The 18,142-nt window shown below is 41.2% G+C and overlaps 1 protein-coding gene across 1 annotated transcript in view; it reads right to left on the reverse strand.

Moving 5' to 3' along the window:
- LOC116848299 (leishmanolysin-like peptidase) overlaps nt 1-18,142 on the reverse strand; it is a 95,826-nt gene that overhangs the window by 12,941 nt on the left and 64,743 nt on the right. Inside the window, exons 4-5 of the mRNA XM_032824220.1 lie at nt 5,288-5,399; nt 1,471-1,652 (exon numbers count right to left, since the gene is read on the reverse strand). Of these exons, the coding sequence (XP_032680111.1) occupies nt 1,471-1,652; nt 5,288-5,399 (294 nt within the window). The remainder of the gene's footprint in view (nt 1-1,470; nt 1,653-5,287; nt 5,400-18,142) is intronic.

Below are 18,142 nucleotides of genomic sequence, written 5' to 3' on the forward strand. Positions count from 1 at the left end.
CGCAGACATCGCGCGAATAATAAAATTCGCACGAAGCCATTTACATCGAGCGGCACACGACGCGCGTGACGCGTATGTACCTGACAGTCAAATATAATCTACTCAATATGCGTTTCGCCGGGGTCATGAGGTTAGATGTCAAATCGGACGGTAAGAGCGCGAGAGAGAACGCCGGGCTCTCTCCCGCGATTCTCGCAATCGTGCGAATTTGGCCCGGCAAAAAAATTCCCTCGATATTCAACGATACCTCTTCTTCCCCCCCCCCCTTCCTCTCCCGGGTGTATTCGAGGTAATCGATAATTCTAACAGTGTCGCATGTATTCATGCGCGTACGTGTGCGCGTGAATAAATTACGTGCCTTGCGTTTTCCACGTTACGAAGTGCGCGCTGTTCGTAACGGCTGTTCGACGGCAAATTAAAATATTCTGGGATAAAGGTGGATTCAAACGGGCAAAGCTCGGCGACAGTCGCCGCTCATAAAAAAGCAACGAGATATTTCGTTTTAATTGAAGTCATTATTTCGGAGGGGGCGTCCGCCATTGTTAAATCGCTCGAGCCGCATAAACAATCCCTCTTATAAATCCTGTCAAATATTTAATCCGACGGCCCAATGAAATATATTCATGCCAAATGGCGCGCGTGTGTGTGTGCGCGCGCGTGTGTTTGCCTCTGTTCTGTTCATACAAACAACCGGAATTATGCACGCTTCAATCATGGCGCGCACTTTTACAGCGTATTATTAACTGCGCTTGCGAATTCGTGACACAAAGCGTTGCGAAAAGAAAAGAATAAATTCACGGGTGTATATGCATTAGACGCGACCGAGAAAAATAAAACATTTTGTGTGTGAAATGCTTCGCAAAACCTGTGAAATGGAAATTCAATTTCCCGCAAAATTGGTTCACTCTCTTTAATTAATACGATGTATACAATTTCAACGAATAACATCATAGCGGTTCTCTCTTCTTTTTCTATTATTATTGTTATTAACATCATACCGTTGAATCTATTATACGCTCGATTATTAAACGGTTCACATACACATTTCCCCCATTGAAGTTGCAGCCAAGTTGTCATAGTTGAGAGACATTGCTGATGCGTTTGCACAATCATCGACCATAACCGATTACTACAGCAGTGTTTCTCAGTTGTGATAACGAAAAGCGCTGTCATTTCACTCAGAAAAATGTGTGAAAAACCGCTTAGTAATCGGAGTATACATCATTCGGCATATTTACTAGGCCTAGTTTCAAGCGAATTTCTTGATTACACGCAATATGTCTACATATATTCGTGCAGCATAACTTTGATTATTTCGAAAAAGCAACCTAATCGGAATAATCAACAGTAATGAATCACGAATATACAAAGATACTAATCGAGAAATTCGCTTGGAATTAGATCTAGTGAATGTTATGTTGAGGTTAATGCGTATGACTAAGTGTTACTTTCCATCGAACACGAACTTACCGATCCAAGGCAGCTTCTTGTTGGCAATGAGCAGCGTAGGCCACTGTTAAGCCCTTGTGACACCGCTCAGTCTGCATGGCGGACACGTAGAAAACGAAATCGGCACCGTCGATCCCCGGTCCCGCCTTGCTACCCTCAGCTATTCCGCAATTGTGTCCCGTTGCGTTACACGTTCTGCAAACCTACGCAGCACACACACACACATATACACACATAATCGATAAACCGTGCGACGCAGCAGTCACTTCGGAAAAAATGCGAGGTAAAATAAAGGAAAATAGAAAGAAAACGCTTTGATTGCTTATGAGTTTTGAGATACTTGGAATTATAATATACTTTATCACATGTACTGACAACAGAGTTTGGCTCTTATTTTGTCTGATACTTCTTTCTTTAAGAAAAACGCTGTGTTGTCGCCTCGAGACGAGATTTTAATTCTACTTTTCACTAGAATTTTTTAACATTTTGAAGGATTAATATGTTTGATACATACGAAAACTGAAGTCTTACTTAGCGTCTCTAAATAGCAGAGAAAATACCTGCAGGTTCCAATAGAACCAAGATACGTTGCTATAAGCTTTAGACTGTTAAAGTAGGCGTTAAATGGAATGTTGAGGTCAAAAGTAGAATCAAAATTTTGACTCGGCCAATTACGAAGATAACACGCGGGACACAGTATTGATCGAATATAAGAAATATTCAGAATAATGCAATATTTCAGAGCGAATGTATATCACGAGAAATATAATATATTGTACTAACTAGCCACATATTTGTGCAAAAATGATCCTACCTATAAAATTATAAGTTCTGAGTTTGTCTTATTAATAGTTTGTACGTTTTTTTACATAAAAACGAAAAAAAGATTCAAGTCTTATGAACTTGATCCATTACGCCTGTAATGGATTAAACAACAATTTTTACTTTCCACTAGTTGCGTCTTTTTCTCACTATTTTACGGGTTGAAAACTTGTTCAATGAATATCCTATAAAGAGAAAATTGACTGTGCTTGAACAATTGACTTCTTGAACAATTGTGAGTAACCTCACAATATGCTGTCTACTTTTTCTAAATCTTTATCGAATTTTTGTTCTCATTCTTCTCAAAGCGTACTTCACGTTAGTTGAATATTCTTGCACAACTACGGCCAATTATTGGTGAACGGCAAAGAAATGTCACGTCGGGAATTTTCACCGACACGATAAAGTGACACGGACGACTCCTCGTAACGAGCGTTAGACACACGAATTACTGCAAAGAAGATCGCATCTTGTGAGACAACGAAGTATCCGGAAACGTTAACGTCGACGAACCGGGCCGGAATCGCATTACCGTTCCGGACACCTCTCGGATGGGGTAAATAATTTTACAGTGTCAGCGAATGCCTCCGTCGACGAGAGAGGTCGACGACGTCTCTTCCTACCCCTCGTGCTTCGTCCTCTAATAAGTTATCCGACACCAATTCGCCTCTCAGGGCCGTTCATCAATTAGCGCCTCTCGTTTCCAGTCCACCGTCGTCAAAGCACTCCTCCTCGACGCGATCCTCGGTAATCGATCAAGTTGAAGCGTCAATGAGGTTATCGCAGCCTCTCATGCCAATGGATGCGCGTGTGTTCCGCGCGAAAACATAAAGATCGTGCCATCTGTCGCGTTCGCACGCTCTCCCTCTCTCCCGCGGAATTTTAGGTGGAATTTTCTGACGAATTTTCGGCCACGTTTTATTTCGCGTGTTTTTTTTTCTCACGAGAGAGTTTGCGATTAATTGCTTGCGCAATATTTGCTGCATAGAAACACGCGGGCGATTACACGCGATTGAATCGCGGCAATTTGCCGATTCACTGCTATCATTAATCGCGGATACGTTATTGCAGTTTTTTCGACAATTACGGTAAAAGTACCAATTTCCGAACACCTAGTCCCGGACATTCTTATTGCTTTGGTCTCGAAATACGAGTATTTAAATTTTCAGCGACAGAATATGTATATACAAGGTGTCTCCGACAATTGGTTATGCAGCCGCGATGTACAGATTGAAGTCATCAAACTAAACACAAAATTCTTCTACTTTCGAACAACCATATGAAATTTTCAGCTAATCAAAGAAGATTGGGGAATGATATTCACGCGTGATACAGGGATGAGCTATGATAGTGACGTTTGCTCCCGTGTGCTTGTCATTACATTATTATTAGGTCAAACTGAAGTCTATTATTTTGCAGATAACCAAGTGGATGTTTAGTTATTAATTAAAAAAGATTGGTCCGCGATAATATATTAATATTATCTAATTAATAACTAAAAATCTACAAAGTTATTAGAAAGAATGTAGACATAGCTTATCTACCATATCTTGCGTGATCAGCTATAAATCTCCTTTAATTAATATCTTGATAATTATTGCGAATATCGCAAAATGGTGTAGGATTTTTATATTCACCTTAATCCGTGCTGTCTCTCCACGAAAGCGAAGATTGTTCTGGGATACTTTGTATATATATTTTTTTTATGTTAAAAGTTTAAATATTCCTATTTAAAAACAAAGTAATAAGAATGTTCAAGTTTAGGCACGTGCTTGAGTATTATACTTTTATCTTGTATAGATTTTATATTATAAATTTAGGCAAGCGAGATATCTCGGAGGTAATTATGAGCGACTTTAACGTCTTTATATCGAACGACGAAAATAATACAGAGTAATAATTGCAGAGTAACGTTTTACAGAGTAACGTTTGACATCGTAATTATGTCATATTACGTATTTACATGTTAAACCACGAATAATGACGACGTTCAATTTTTGATATGCTAGAATTTTATATCCTTTTTATCGAAGATCGAACAACGCAGTAATTCAGTGAAAAGCTACATACAAAGTGACAGAAAATGAGCTATGCAGGTCCAAACGCTCAAATTAAATGCAAAACACATCGATTTGTCAAAATCACAAGTGTTGTTTTTAGCATTCCACGCGTAATATTATTAAAATGAGTTATCGACGTGGAACGTCGAATTATCGCTATTTAAAGTGGTTCTTAGGTCGCTTTTTACCCGACTTTATCCGAACACATTTAACGGAAAGTACATAACATCTACATATATTTTTGAAAATCATCTCTCGTTGTAAATTGACTGATACACATGATCGCGGCAATTATGCCGAACGGAAATTGTCGGATACAAATAGCGGCGCTTCGTTCTGCATTAACCTACGATTTTATTCCGGGAGTTTAACGTCGGAGCGTGTAGCGTGAAAATTTCAGACTACATATTATATCAGCTTAGTTAACTTTACGGTCGCGTAATAATTCACGCAGCAGATAGAATATTTCTCTAAATTTAGTTTAGCAGTCACACAGTTAATGGACGTACGGGGGCGGTGTACGCGGAGAGGGATAATAAAATGTACGATGTGTCCCAGAAGGGGTGCGCGCACTCCGTCGTTTTGTCGACTTTCGTTCTGGCAAACTTTTTCCCCCAATTTCAGCCATCTCGTTCCATAATTTATCGATTAATACAGCCGTGGACTAACAAACGTCGTGTTTGAAGCTCCACCAGAATAAACACGATCTCGAAGCGCGATTAATTAAAGGAATGGCATATTTATTGTTGGTTCTCCGCATTCGCCTGCATGAAATACGATCGTGTATTTTTGACTGATCGACGGCGGCAACGACCGTGCAACCGAATTGCCGATTCTACGACCGCCTCGGCGATGCACGAAATACGGCCAGCCAATTCGATCCGCTCCTTTGACTGGCTCCGATATTTATTGCACAATTTAACTCGACCCGGAAAACTTATCGGGTAATTACTTACGTCTAGATGGTCCTCCGGGACGACTACCTCGCCGCACATAGTGACGGGACGGCAAGTGTCTATGCAGTGCGTGTGGTGGTCCTTGACGAAGACTTGACTGCTCTCGCATTTTCTGCAAGCACACCGAGAGAAGCACGCTGACAATTACTCACGCAAAAATATGAAAGAATTCAATCGTGAAACACAGCTGCTGCGCCCTTCACGTAGCCAGTCGTGTCTAAAAGAGCCACGGAAATTTACCTTACGAAAATAGAGCTCGAAATTAAATAGTAAAATTATCACGATATTATAGATTCGACATGCGCGCGCGCGCATGACCGTCACGGAATGGCTCGACATTGCGAATTCGCGATGCAAATTAACATACTTTGACCTCCTGCGGGACATTTATTCCGCGCACCTGCGAACGCGGCGGGCTTCGATGTAAATTCCTACGGCAATCGCGCGGATTTTCAACCGCCCCGCGCTCCGGCGAAAGGATTTTTCGTATTGTGTTCCCGCGGATCCGCCTTCATTTCGCCCCGGAAGGAGGAAATAGCTATCAGGAGTTACAAGTGAGAGGTGCGGAATTTTATTTCCCCCTTTTATCGGACACGGCAAGAACTTTCGTGGAATTACCAGCCGTCACTTAGACGAGAGAGCAGCCAAGGAAGTCCGTTGAAATTGCAGATATTAACGAAGGAAAACCGGGGGAAAACGCGCCGGAGCCGGACGCGAACGCACGGGATATTTGCCAAGTTTCGATCGACGTGGCACGAAGAGCAATTTGGAGAAATAATTAGCGACAATATAACGCGACAGCTGGCCACTATACAGACGTGGACTGAACATTCTGCTCCACGTTAACGTTGGCTACCATGTAAGCGTATTATGTATACAGAGTATCTGATGAAATAGTTCGATAAACGCTCGTGTACATGTAGATTAGATCAAACTGAACAAAAAGCTTCTCCTATAGTTTTGCAAACAATCAGGTACTATTTTGAGGTATTATTACACGAAGAAGGAAATTAGTACTCACTTAAAACTAATTTACTCATATATAAGCAACGATACATAATTTTGTCAGAAGAATTTTAAAGTCTTGCACACATTACGAGAATGTTATAACTTTATTTGAATATTATCACGGTCTCATAAGAAGTACAATATGATTATTTTGATAACAATGACATCTTTTTTCAAAATATTCTTAATCTAATATTTTGTGCTTTTTATACGTGATGATTATTTCTGAATAAGAACGCAGGATGTTTTCTTCGTTGGAGATCATATGAAATTTGTACAAGTGATTTATCTTCGTTTAACTCTATATAATCTTATTTGAAGATATTAACATTTTAAAAATAAAGATATTTTCAAAACAAGAATGTTCTTTTTTCAATTAAAGAAAATTGACGGATGATCACGCGCGGTCGTTCGCCAATTTTCTTTAATAACTCAAAATTTTACGTGGTTGTTTGCAAAATGTAGAGGAATTTCGTGCTCAGTTTGACCTAATCTACACGAGCGTTTTCTCATCTATCATCTCCTGTATCTTGTATGTCATAGAAAAGATACTTCTCGACTTGCGGCGTCACACGCTAAAGTTGATCACAAATTTTACACTTTTCTTTTCACACGGAAAAAGATCCCTACGAAGTGCCGCGGCGTCTTTTGCGCGCATTTTTGAGCGGCGTTATCCGCGAGACTACGACGTTGATCCAAGGCGTCCTGATGGAACTAAAATGGCTATTGCCGAACAACGATCTTCCATCGAGGTAGCGCGGTATCGCGCGCGAGTCTGGTATATACTTTTATACAGTAAAAGCGGATACGGCTATATCAGACACGATGGCACTAGCAAGGATAAAGAGGACTCCGGGGAGAGGTGAGTGTTAAGAAGAAGGTGCACTTCGCTAAATAAACGTCGCGACACGAACGTGTTTGACGTATCTGAGAGAACTCCCCTCGCCTCGCCTCGATGTCGCGTCTGAACGACCGTAAAGCGGAATGATATTCGCGCGTTATCCAAGGGTAAGTTTTCGCGGGAGTAAAGATTAGTTTCCCGAGCCGATTAAACGCGGGATAGTCTGGCTTTTATATTAGAATATTATATTAGATTATATTAGAATGTTTAGTTGTAACGAACGTACTATCGTGTTTTTGAAAGAAATGCAATTTCTGGCTTTACAGGACCAAATTTGGGCCATAAGAGCAAAAAGAAAAATGGAAATTTTATTGAATCCTTCAATAAAAACGCGTTAATTCATTCATTAAAACCGAACTTCACACGTTAACACAACCGAATATTTCTTCTTATATTTTTTCTTCGTGTTCTAATTGAAAAACATTGAAGAATGTCTTGACAGAAAACTGACGAACTCCCGAACTTGTCTGAGGAGCAGCGACCGAAGAAGCGGCTTAATTTCGATTCGCATCTGTTTCTGTTGATTCGTTAATTGCATTCTCTTGGAATACATTATATCGAAGTCACGGGAATATTAAATGCTGTATCATAAGTGATACAGCATACAATACATATATTTAAAGCGATAACGCGAGAATTAATTAGATCGGGTATCATGAACAGACTGATTAATTTTCATCGAACAATATGCGGATAACGTCAATGTCCCAATATTATGGGACATTAATCGTTGTAAATTGGATGAAAGGCCGAGGGAATTAATTAATGTCGTATCAACAATGAGAGGAAGAAGAGTGCGTTGTTGTGCCGCTGCTGTAATGCAAACCGTCGTCGCGCCATGTGTCCTTGCGAGGAGAAAAGGAGGAAAAATCGACTGACCGACCGATGCGTCGCATGAATTCGAAAAACTCTAAATGACCGCTAATCCGGGCTCTCCACGGTTCGCGAGGGGTGTATGCCAAGTGTTTAAGTCGCTAATCGGATCACGTTTCGGTTGAGTTGATTTGCATAAGCTAAAGCAGTTTTCCGGTTCCGCCGAGCGAATCCAGGTCCGAATCGTCGGAAACGAACATCTGCTGATTCGAGAGAAAAAGAGTGGAGAGGGAGAGAAGAAGCGAGGGAGGGAGGGAGGGAGGGAGAGAGAAAGAGATTCCGAGGGAAGCGTTCGAGCCGCAGCGAAAATATTTTCCATCGCGCCCCGAAATCTGCTAAGATCAAGACATACGAGTTTTTCCGCAATTCTAGGAATTTATAGTTTCGATCTCGCGTAACGACGAGCCGGAGGAGATCGTGGGCCTCGAGATCGACCAGAGTCGCACAGGTCTGTAGGAGGAAGGAAACGTTGTCCGTAAATAGTACAGCAGTTTCCAGGCAATTTACTGTTCCGTTAAGAGTATCCTCCGGCTGCTCTTCTTGGCTTCCCCAAGAGTTCGGGATTCGCTCGGGGAGAAAGGAGGTGCGACTTAAACCGTTTCTCCGTTGCCGCCGACGCGAGATACGTTCGTGTCAAGATAGAATCTCGCAATTTCGGGGACCTTGCGCGAAAGTCGGCTTCGATATCGGTAGCCGGTTTTTCAAGGAAATTATGTGTATTTCCATTCCCGAGGGTGGCGAGACCGATTCCGAGTGTCCGCCTGCAAGTGTAGTGTGAGCTACTAGATGTTTCACCTAAACCTGTCCCTTGTCCTTTAGTCGAAAAGAAAAGGATTTTCTTCTCCGTAAGGCAGAAGCGCTCGGCATTGACGGCTAGATTTTCGTGAGTAAAAATATATCACAAAATGTTATTCCGATACCGTTACTGATGTTGCCACAAATGTCGATAAACATCATTTGTCCTGTTTTTCGAAAAACAGAAAATAAACAATAATAAACGCGAAGAGAAAACCAGCCGTTGATGAGAGAAATTTATCGATTGACACGTAAAATATGCAAGAGGAACGTGTTGTTCATATGATCATTTTCAGTTGGCAAACAGACAGATTTCGAATAGAAACGAACTTTGAACACTCTCCGTTGAGATATCCGAGACGACGGCCATGTATTTCGGATTAATTGTCCTCATATTTGTGCAGCGTGGAAATTTAATCCAACGTGGAAGCGCGGGCTTGCAGAGTTGTCGCTTAATCCCTCTGGGATGACGATTGATCCCACCAAAATGACGTTCAATCCTATCTAAATGCATACATATGTGCAAACGATGAGCACACGAAATCCTCTCTCTCTTACCCCCTCCCCCTCCTCTCTCTCTGCTATGATAATCAGGAATACGATATATTGGCAAACATAAATACACGCATTATAAATCACTGTATAATCGTATGTCAACGTTAAGGTTCAATATACCTACTGCTCTTAAATATACATATACATGTTACTAAAAATTCGTATTCGGAAACCTCAACAAAATTACATTTCGCATAACATGTGCACAACAGATGAATTATTGCTCGTTCAATTGGTTAAATGTTCCACTAAATTCGACCAAATTGTTTCGCTATAGTATTATATTTCTTTGAGAAATATATTCTAATAAGTAAAAAGCAAAACGCGCCACTAAATATAACGCTGACATTTTTCCCAGAAAATAGAATTTCTCTGCTGGTAAACTCGCTGGAAACTTGATTTGCAAGTAAAAGACAGTCTTTTTTAAATAATCAGAATGCAGGAAAACACAATCATACGTGAACGTAATCGCGCTTTAATACAGTAAAGAGGCAACCGTGCGGACGGGCTGTCCTTAGTCCCCTCGACATCGGTATTTTCAAATTTCAGAAATACTTTCCGACACGACGGCACGAGGACGAGGATGCTGACTTCCAAAGAACTTTATCGTTCAGGTAACTTAAAGGAGTCCCGAGCACTTTGAAAGCACCACTCCGCCGCACTTACCAGGGACACGTAATGCCCGGAGTACGGATTTGTTGCAGTGACACGCTTTCTGCATTACCAAGAGCTCGTTGGCTGACGGCACCGACCCAACATCCTTCGGCTCCTCCAAAGTCGTCTAACAGCTGGCAGAAACCGCACGATTCACAGTTATCATGCGGTCGGGCGAAAAAACCGATTAGGAATTAACGCGTCGGACCGGGCGCAACGAGACAAGTGCTTGTATCGCGATTGGATTCGGACATGTGCTCTGTCTGTGTCTGCACGCTGTCCCGATACACGTCCAATTCTGTCACCTATTTTAATTATCTACATCCTCGTCTGAATGGTCCACCGCAAAAAATATTATATTAAATTCAATGTAATTCGCATATCTCAATTCTCGTTACGAGCAAATATATGAACAGGTAATTTATTTATACGCTTTTCATATAAAATATGCCGCCAAGAATTCACACATTAACATATTAACTGTGCTATTTTAACACTTGGAATGTAGCCAATATAAACTCGACATAAGACAGATCAAACAATACAATGCCAGTGTCAAGTTAATGCACGGGCATGTTAAATATTTAACACAAAAATTCTTACACAGATTTTAAATATGAATATAAAATACTTTGGTTATACTTTGAAAATACTTTGAATATAAAATACTTTTTTTTTACCGTGCAAATATGTACATGTGCTGACAGTCTGAGAACCAGAGGCCCTCTTTTATCCTTCGAGGAATCTTCAGCGACTACAAAAGCAGTCTCGAAACGGCCGGAGATGTGTATTTCTCCGTCTCGCAGGTAATATAAAAGTTAAAAAATGCAATAAAATAAAATTTTCAGCAAATAATACGAACTCCTTTCTCTCTCCCTCCCTCTCTCTCTCTCTCTCTCTCTCTCTGTACCTTCTCTCACCAGCGTCATCGTAATACGCGACCGCAGAATTTCGCGGTATACAAGTGATAATGCTCCTCACTTAGTGCTGGAGTCACCTTTGTAGCGGGCATACCAAGAGATAAAAGCAGAAGGCGTTTATGCGGCTTATACGTGCACGCGTGTATATAAGGCCGCGCGTACACGCGCGTGCATGCATGTATATATGTATGCATATGTATATCTATGCAAACGAGAATGCTCATCTTCCTTTGAAAGAGGAAATCCGTTATATTCGTCCTTTTCCTGCATCCTTTCGGCCACAATGGTCCCTAACATTCTCCTTCGCTGCAGTAGTAAGGAGCGTTAACGCGGTTCTAAAGCTGCATTAGTGTGGATGTAACCGCGGCGCATCGCTCTTCTCTGTAGAATCTCCTTCAACGCGCGTCTGTCTGCACTGCAAACGGAATCTTATCGTACATCGTCGCGTTCTAGCGTATTACTCGCGTCTACTCGCGCGGTCCGAGCGTGTTAATTGGCGGTGTCTATCAAGTCGGACGATAAATAACTCTCGCGCGTGTTCTCTTCTCTTTCTCAAACTCACCCTACGAAACACTTTACTGCGCAGTCTAATCCAACGTGCATTCGTCATTATTAATAATAACTTACGTTCGCAAGTAATAGGCGGCTCTTATCTTCGCGTTCGCGAACATCCACGCGAAGGAACGATCGCTCGAGCGGCCTGCCGGCCGACCGCGTGCACGCGCTCGTAAATTTTGCACGGACATTGAGCGAAAGTAACAAAGTAGCTGAAGACGAAAAGTGCTCGAGGGGGAAACGCGCCCCGAAACGACGGGGCGTACGTAATGGGGCGCGCGTCGTAGACTCATAGAATAGACTGTGCATAGAATGTTTTCTCTTTCGCACAGTACTCTATCTTAAGAGAAAGAAAATAAAAACCAATAACAACATTGACAGCTTCTGATTATGATAAAAAATATTTTACCATACCGTTTTTTGGTGTGGTTTCGAACAGACTGGCAAAGCTTTTTAAAAATAATTTGACAAATATTGCTTATTCTTGCACTAATAAATTATCAGGAATGATTCGTGTGCATAAAGACAGGTTGCCTCCTGGTTTCTATGATAACGTTGTCTATAAATTGCAATGCAGTAGTTGTGAGGCGTCGTATGTTAGTCAAACTAGTAGAAGACTCTCTACGCGCATTGCTGAGCATAGGAGAATATCAAGGAGTTCTACAGTTGAGTTAACGGCCATACAGGAACACCGTTTGAGGAAAAACCATGATTTCAATTGGGATCAAGCCAAAGTTTTGCATGAGGAACGTTATTACTTGAAACGCCTGATATCAGAAATGATTTACATTAAATTTCAAAAGCATGGACTTAACTCTCAAAAGGACACAGAATATTTGGGCAACAGCTACTGCGGCTTATTATGAAAATAAAACTCTGTTTCCTTCTCTTCCACGAGTCGTCGCCGCATGTTAATGCTCGTGTATATAGATCTGTTATTATCTCTATTACTTAGACGTGGCGATGTTATCGTTGACAGGATCGTTTCACTTTTAACCGAGCTCAACAAAGGTAATTTATATTGACTGTTTTAATTATTTATTATATTTTAATCTTACCTATCTTTATTTTATTTTATGGTTTTTTATAGTTATGACGGCTACTTCTTAGTATTAATTTGAACTTCTTAATATTAGTCGGGTAACGGTCTTGTCAGCTATAATACTGCGAATAACATTCATGTCATTTTATTAAGGTCTTTAATTAATTCTTTTACTTGTAATGCGTTTGTTTTGTAAACCTTGAGTTTTTATATCACTTCAGAGGGTTCATGATTGAGCAGAAACGTTTGATTATTTACATTGAGTATTCATGTTCAATAAATATTGCTCTATTTCCTAACACAAGGAAGGTTTTACCCATTTGGTACATAGCACTATTAATCTTGTGCTTGAACTCGAATTAGCCCTTTTTCCTATTATTTAAGTACTCTCTCTATTTAGGAGGGGGCGATGTAGGAGGAACAAGAGAGAGAAAGGGCGAAAGAAAGGAAGGACTCATTGGCTGCGTGTTCAGCAGAGGAAACTGTTGTAAGAAATTCATGAACCTGACTGATCTATGCTCTTAGATTCGGGCAAGATTAAGAGCATACGCCAATCGGATTCACAAATTTAACATCAGTTGCGAAGTAGCTTTCTCCGCTGAACGCAGCCATTGATCGTGTGATTGCTTCTCTCCCTCCATTCTTCTCATTAACTAGAAAATTAGACAAGGAAAGCATCTTATTTCCTGTTGCGTTCTCTTACTAATGCTGACTTCATTTCTTCAGCAGCGCGCAGTCGATTCTGTGGTCCTCATTCTGAGCTCTCTTTTATCGATCCAAGTGTCTCCGAACGTGTTTATAAGTCAATCAGAAGACTCACAGGCACTTTAATTGATAAAAGAGTTTACAATAAGAGCCTGTATGGCAATGTACGCTGTGTTACAACATTGGCCGACCTCGCGACCGTTCACATAAGTCCTATTGACGTCGATGAAGTAGATACAGGCGAGCGCGCGCGGCCGGATTCGACAGCGATGTAAACTACTGCGGCCTACGGGTCAAACGGCGGCGGAGGCGGCGACGGTGGCGGTGGCGAGATCGCACCGCTACGCAAATGTTGGCAGACTCTACCTTGCGGCGGGCAACACCAACCGCTAAACACCACGTAGAGCGAATCGCCGATAAGAGGAGTGCGCCAGAGCAGAGCACAGTGTCGATCATCTGCCGAAGCTCCGCTGACATTCGCGGGATTAAGCCGACGACGAGTTCATCCGCGAGACGTCACGGAACTTATTTCGTTGCTGAGAATGACAGGTGGTGGAAAGGCTGCCGGTGATGGTGATAAAGGACCCGGGGATAAATGAGATAAATGCAGACTCATCGAAACGAAGATTAATGCCGACTCGTCAACCGTCTCGTACGCTCTCTCTCTCCCCCCCCCTCTCTCTCTCTCTCTCTATCTCGCCGAGGAACAGCAGTTTGCTCGATAACGAGCCGGCAGGGTTGAAAAATTAAGTCAATAAATGCGGCGGGAATCAGGAACGGAGGTAGACGAAAGTGCGGAACGGCGCGGTCGATCGATTTCTCGCAACGGCAACAGATCTCGCGCCCGCTGTTCTCCGTCGCGCGTCTTCTAGCTCGCCAGGTGCATTGTGCTCGGAAAATGAAGAAACGTTACTAGCGGGATCACAGCGTCAAGAGTCGCCGTTCCCCGGACTAGGCGCAATTTGAATGCAATAACTACTCGCGATCCCTTTGTTGCTGGAATAAAAGAAGTTCCCGAAGAAAATGCACGAGAATAGTCGTTACCTATTGTCCGCTCAAGATTTACTATCCTTTGTAATGGAGATACTAAAGCGCGCAAGGAAAAGGTTCACAGATATATACTATATATGCATACATACATACACATCAAATATTACGATAGTGCCTATTTGGCGTTGCAATTAATATTTAGAAGAGCAGAGAGGGAAAGAAGGAGAACCGTATAAATATCCTTCGTAAAGGTAAGTCTACGAAATCGGTAACATATGACCGGCGTTTACTCCTTCCAAAATAGTATACAATAAAAAGGACATTCTTATCTGGAAAGTATCTTCATTTTTGACATGTTAATCTTCAAATGAGATTACATAGTGTCAAAAGGAGCTAAGTTACTTGCAAGAATACATTTAATATAATTCAACAAAGAAAAATCTGTGTTCTTATTATTCAAAAATAACTTTAATTAATGGAAAGCATAAAATATTAGATTAAAGAATTGAGGTTCTCTTAAATTTATGTTTCAGGTTCCCCAACTTACTTAAAATTAATATACTTAAATTAACAATCATTGTTTCATATATTAGCAACGATATATAATTTTATTAGGATAATTTAAAATTTTTGAATTTTAATAATGTTATAATTTGATCTGTGTGTGAACATAGTCTCATAAGATGTTTCATAAGAAGTACATATAATTATTTTGATGATAATAGTTCTCTCGACATTTGAAAAAATCATATTTTTAATCTGATATTTTTGTTTTCCATTAATGGAAATTATTTTTGAGTAAAAAGAGTACAGATTATTTTTCGCGTTGAAATATATTTTTTATCATATGAAAAATATTTTTGTGCAAGCAAATTATCTCAAATTATCGCCATTTAATCTCATTTAAAGATTAAGAAATTTAATCTCATTTAAAGATAAAGAAAACGTCAAAAATAAAGATATTTTTCAAATAAGAATGTCTTTTTCTTGTGCACACAAGAATCCAATAATGAAACAATGAACAATTTTCAAAGTGGATTACTACTCGCGGAGTTTTCCGCGCGGGGTCAAAGATTTGGGTCAACCTCGTTTAATTACGACAAAAAAATCGGAGAAACACATTACACCTGAAAATAAAGATAGATAAATGAAATTTTCGTGAAAATGTCATACATTGACAGCAAAAATAAGTTCTTAGCAAAGAGCACGAGGTGTAATCGTATATAACGTGGAAATTAAATCAAAAGTTCCATGTATATTTTCGCTAGTAAACAACGATTTCGAGGATCACACAGCGAGAGCACGTGTTTCGCCTTTGACATCCGAGTTTCGTTTTGCCCCATTACCCGTTTATATCATTTCCACACGACCTCCTTTTTTTATATCTCTTTCGTATCGTTATTACGTCGCTGGGCGAAAAGAGAAAAAAACCAATAACGCTAACGAGTCGTCTCACGGTTTGCGGTTGAAGTTAAAAGCGCTGACGTTAATTAGAGCGGTATACATCATTATCCTCTTTCAGTAGCCTGCGTTTCTCGCACTTCTGTCGTCGCGAACGTCGTACTCCACATTACAAACAGTGTACGACGCGACGCGACGCGACGGCACCGGCGGATGAGCACGAAGAATAAATGGAAGATTGGTTCTCTTCGGTATAATTATGCCTCTTCAATGTAATTATTCGCAGATGTACTGAATGAGAGCGCCATACACATATCATTTCGTCAAAAAGCTCTTCTACTCTTTCCCGAGCAAACGAATTTTATCAGGCGCGGCAGATCGATGCGAGTGAAAAAACAGCGAAATGAACTGAGACACGACTTCATATAAATATATAAAAATATATTTTCCCTGCACAATAATAATTCATATTGCGAAATGTGAAATTTTATTTGCAATTCGCGCTCGGAAGATTTATATTTATCTAAAACCTTTCCCGCACGAAACGTCAGTATAATAATGAAAGAAAGTGTCCAACGTGTCTCTAAAAAAAGCTCATCTCGCCCATATTCGACCGATGGCAAACAATATCGATATTATCGAACAGTCCGATTTTAGTCCAACTAAAAGTCCAGAAATTGTACACACACACATACACACACAAGTGTGCCGGTGAGATTTATTTGCGTTAATACGCAAATATTTGCGTTAATGAAAACGTACTTCGAGCATCGATACAGACTACGCCACGAAGATTTTCGACAAAAGAAGATCTGTTGTTGCAAGCGATTAGCAGGCGAATTGAAGCAATTCAAGGCGACGACTCGAGCACGTATGAGGTATGACGTGGGTCCAGTTACAACGCGATCTGCCAACGATCGAAGTTCACTAATTATCCTTTGTACCTCGCAGCCCTTTTGATCGCGTGAGAAGCCCGGCCGACGTGGCTAAGAAAATTTTTCACAGCTGCTAGCAGCTAATAATTAATTTTCGTGACAACGAAAAAAGCTCTTTCATGTAGCAACCGCACATACGCGCGCGCGCGCGCGTCTCTAAAAAGATCATGTCGCGGCTGGAATATATCGAATACTCGCTGTTTCGTTAATTAGCCGGCATTAACCCTCTCTCTTTGAGGACAATGGTACATTGTTTTGTTCGGTGCCGGGCGTCTTGGAAAATGCGAGAGTAAGAGCGATCGTATTTACGGGATAAGATGTCTCTTTTGAAAGCATCTTATAAAGGCCGCTGCTGAGCCCGTTCTTAATATTTAAGCTTTTCACGACGATGCTCCCGAGTCTCTCTCTCTCTCTCTCTCTCTCTCTCTCCCTCCCCTATCTCTCTCTTTCTCGCTTTCACTGATAGTTTACTATATTTCTCCCCGTCGACGCGTTAGACTCTCGCTGTGCTTGTTCGTTTTTCTCTCTTTCTTCCGTTTCCCTTTATCGCTAATTAACGGGGGGAGAGGAGAGGGAGAGTAAAGTACGGCTCCGTCGTGATAATACGCTCATTATCTGTTTGTAAACTAGCGCTGGTGGGGTCGCGACGGTGGGGAGATCGCCTGCCGGTAAATTGAAAATTGATTTAGCGAATTCCGCGCCCGCCGCGAAGTCCTCCCATGAAAATATTAACTTTTGCTCGGCGGGAACACCTTTTAATAGGAATTCTACGAATGGAGATCGGCTGCTTATGGCGCAACTTTCCGAGAGAGATAAAAACTTGTCTACCGTAACATTTTCCGGGAACTTTACCACCCCACCGAGACGCAAGGCGAAAGCAAAGTTTCCATATTACTTGCCGCTTCGAAGGGATTCCAGCAACGAGCTCAATCGATCTTGAACTTATTCGCGCCTAAGGAGCAATACGCGGAAGCGTATTGCCATTCATTCTCATTACGACATATTATCGCGAATGGCAACGCCTTCCCCGGTCATGGAATTATGATCGACCGCGTATAACGTTACGTCGTATTTTATGAATCGCCATGTCGAAATGTACATGTCGGAACTGGTCCGTAATACTGGCAATACCCCTCTCCTCTCTAGTCTATTAAATAATTCACTCTTTTTCATAGTCCATTAAATATCTCCCGAGTTCGTGAAATTTTGAATCGTGTAAATCTTTCACGCGTATTGATTAAATGTGATATATAAATTTTTGAGATAAAACGAACATATGATGCATACAGCGCGCGCGACGCGAGAATCTTGTTTACCCGTCGTGTAACACTCTCTTCACCTCGTCGTCTCCATAATTCACGCTAAATCCGTTCATCGTGTGAAATGCGAAAGTAGCGCGCAGCCACCTACGAAACTGAAAACACGAGGAGAGATTTCGGCGGCGAACACGCCGATACTTGCGTTATTTGCGCAGCGCTAACTAATCCATTGGTAACCAAAGTCACCAACTTCCTTCGAGCT

This window comes from Odontomachus brunneus, unplaced genomic scaffold (assembly GCF_010583005.1).
Source record: "Odontomachus brunneus isolate Ranch 3 - 2012 unplaced genomic scaffold, Obru_v1 Obru_scaffold_092, whole genome shotgun sequence".
In the NCBI taxonomy this organism is placed as follows: domain Eukaryota; kingdom Metazoa; phylum Arthropoda; class Insecta; order Hymenoptera; family Formicidae; genus Odontomachus; species Odontomachus brunneus.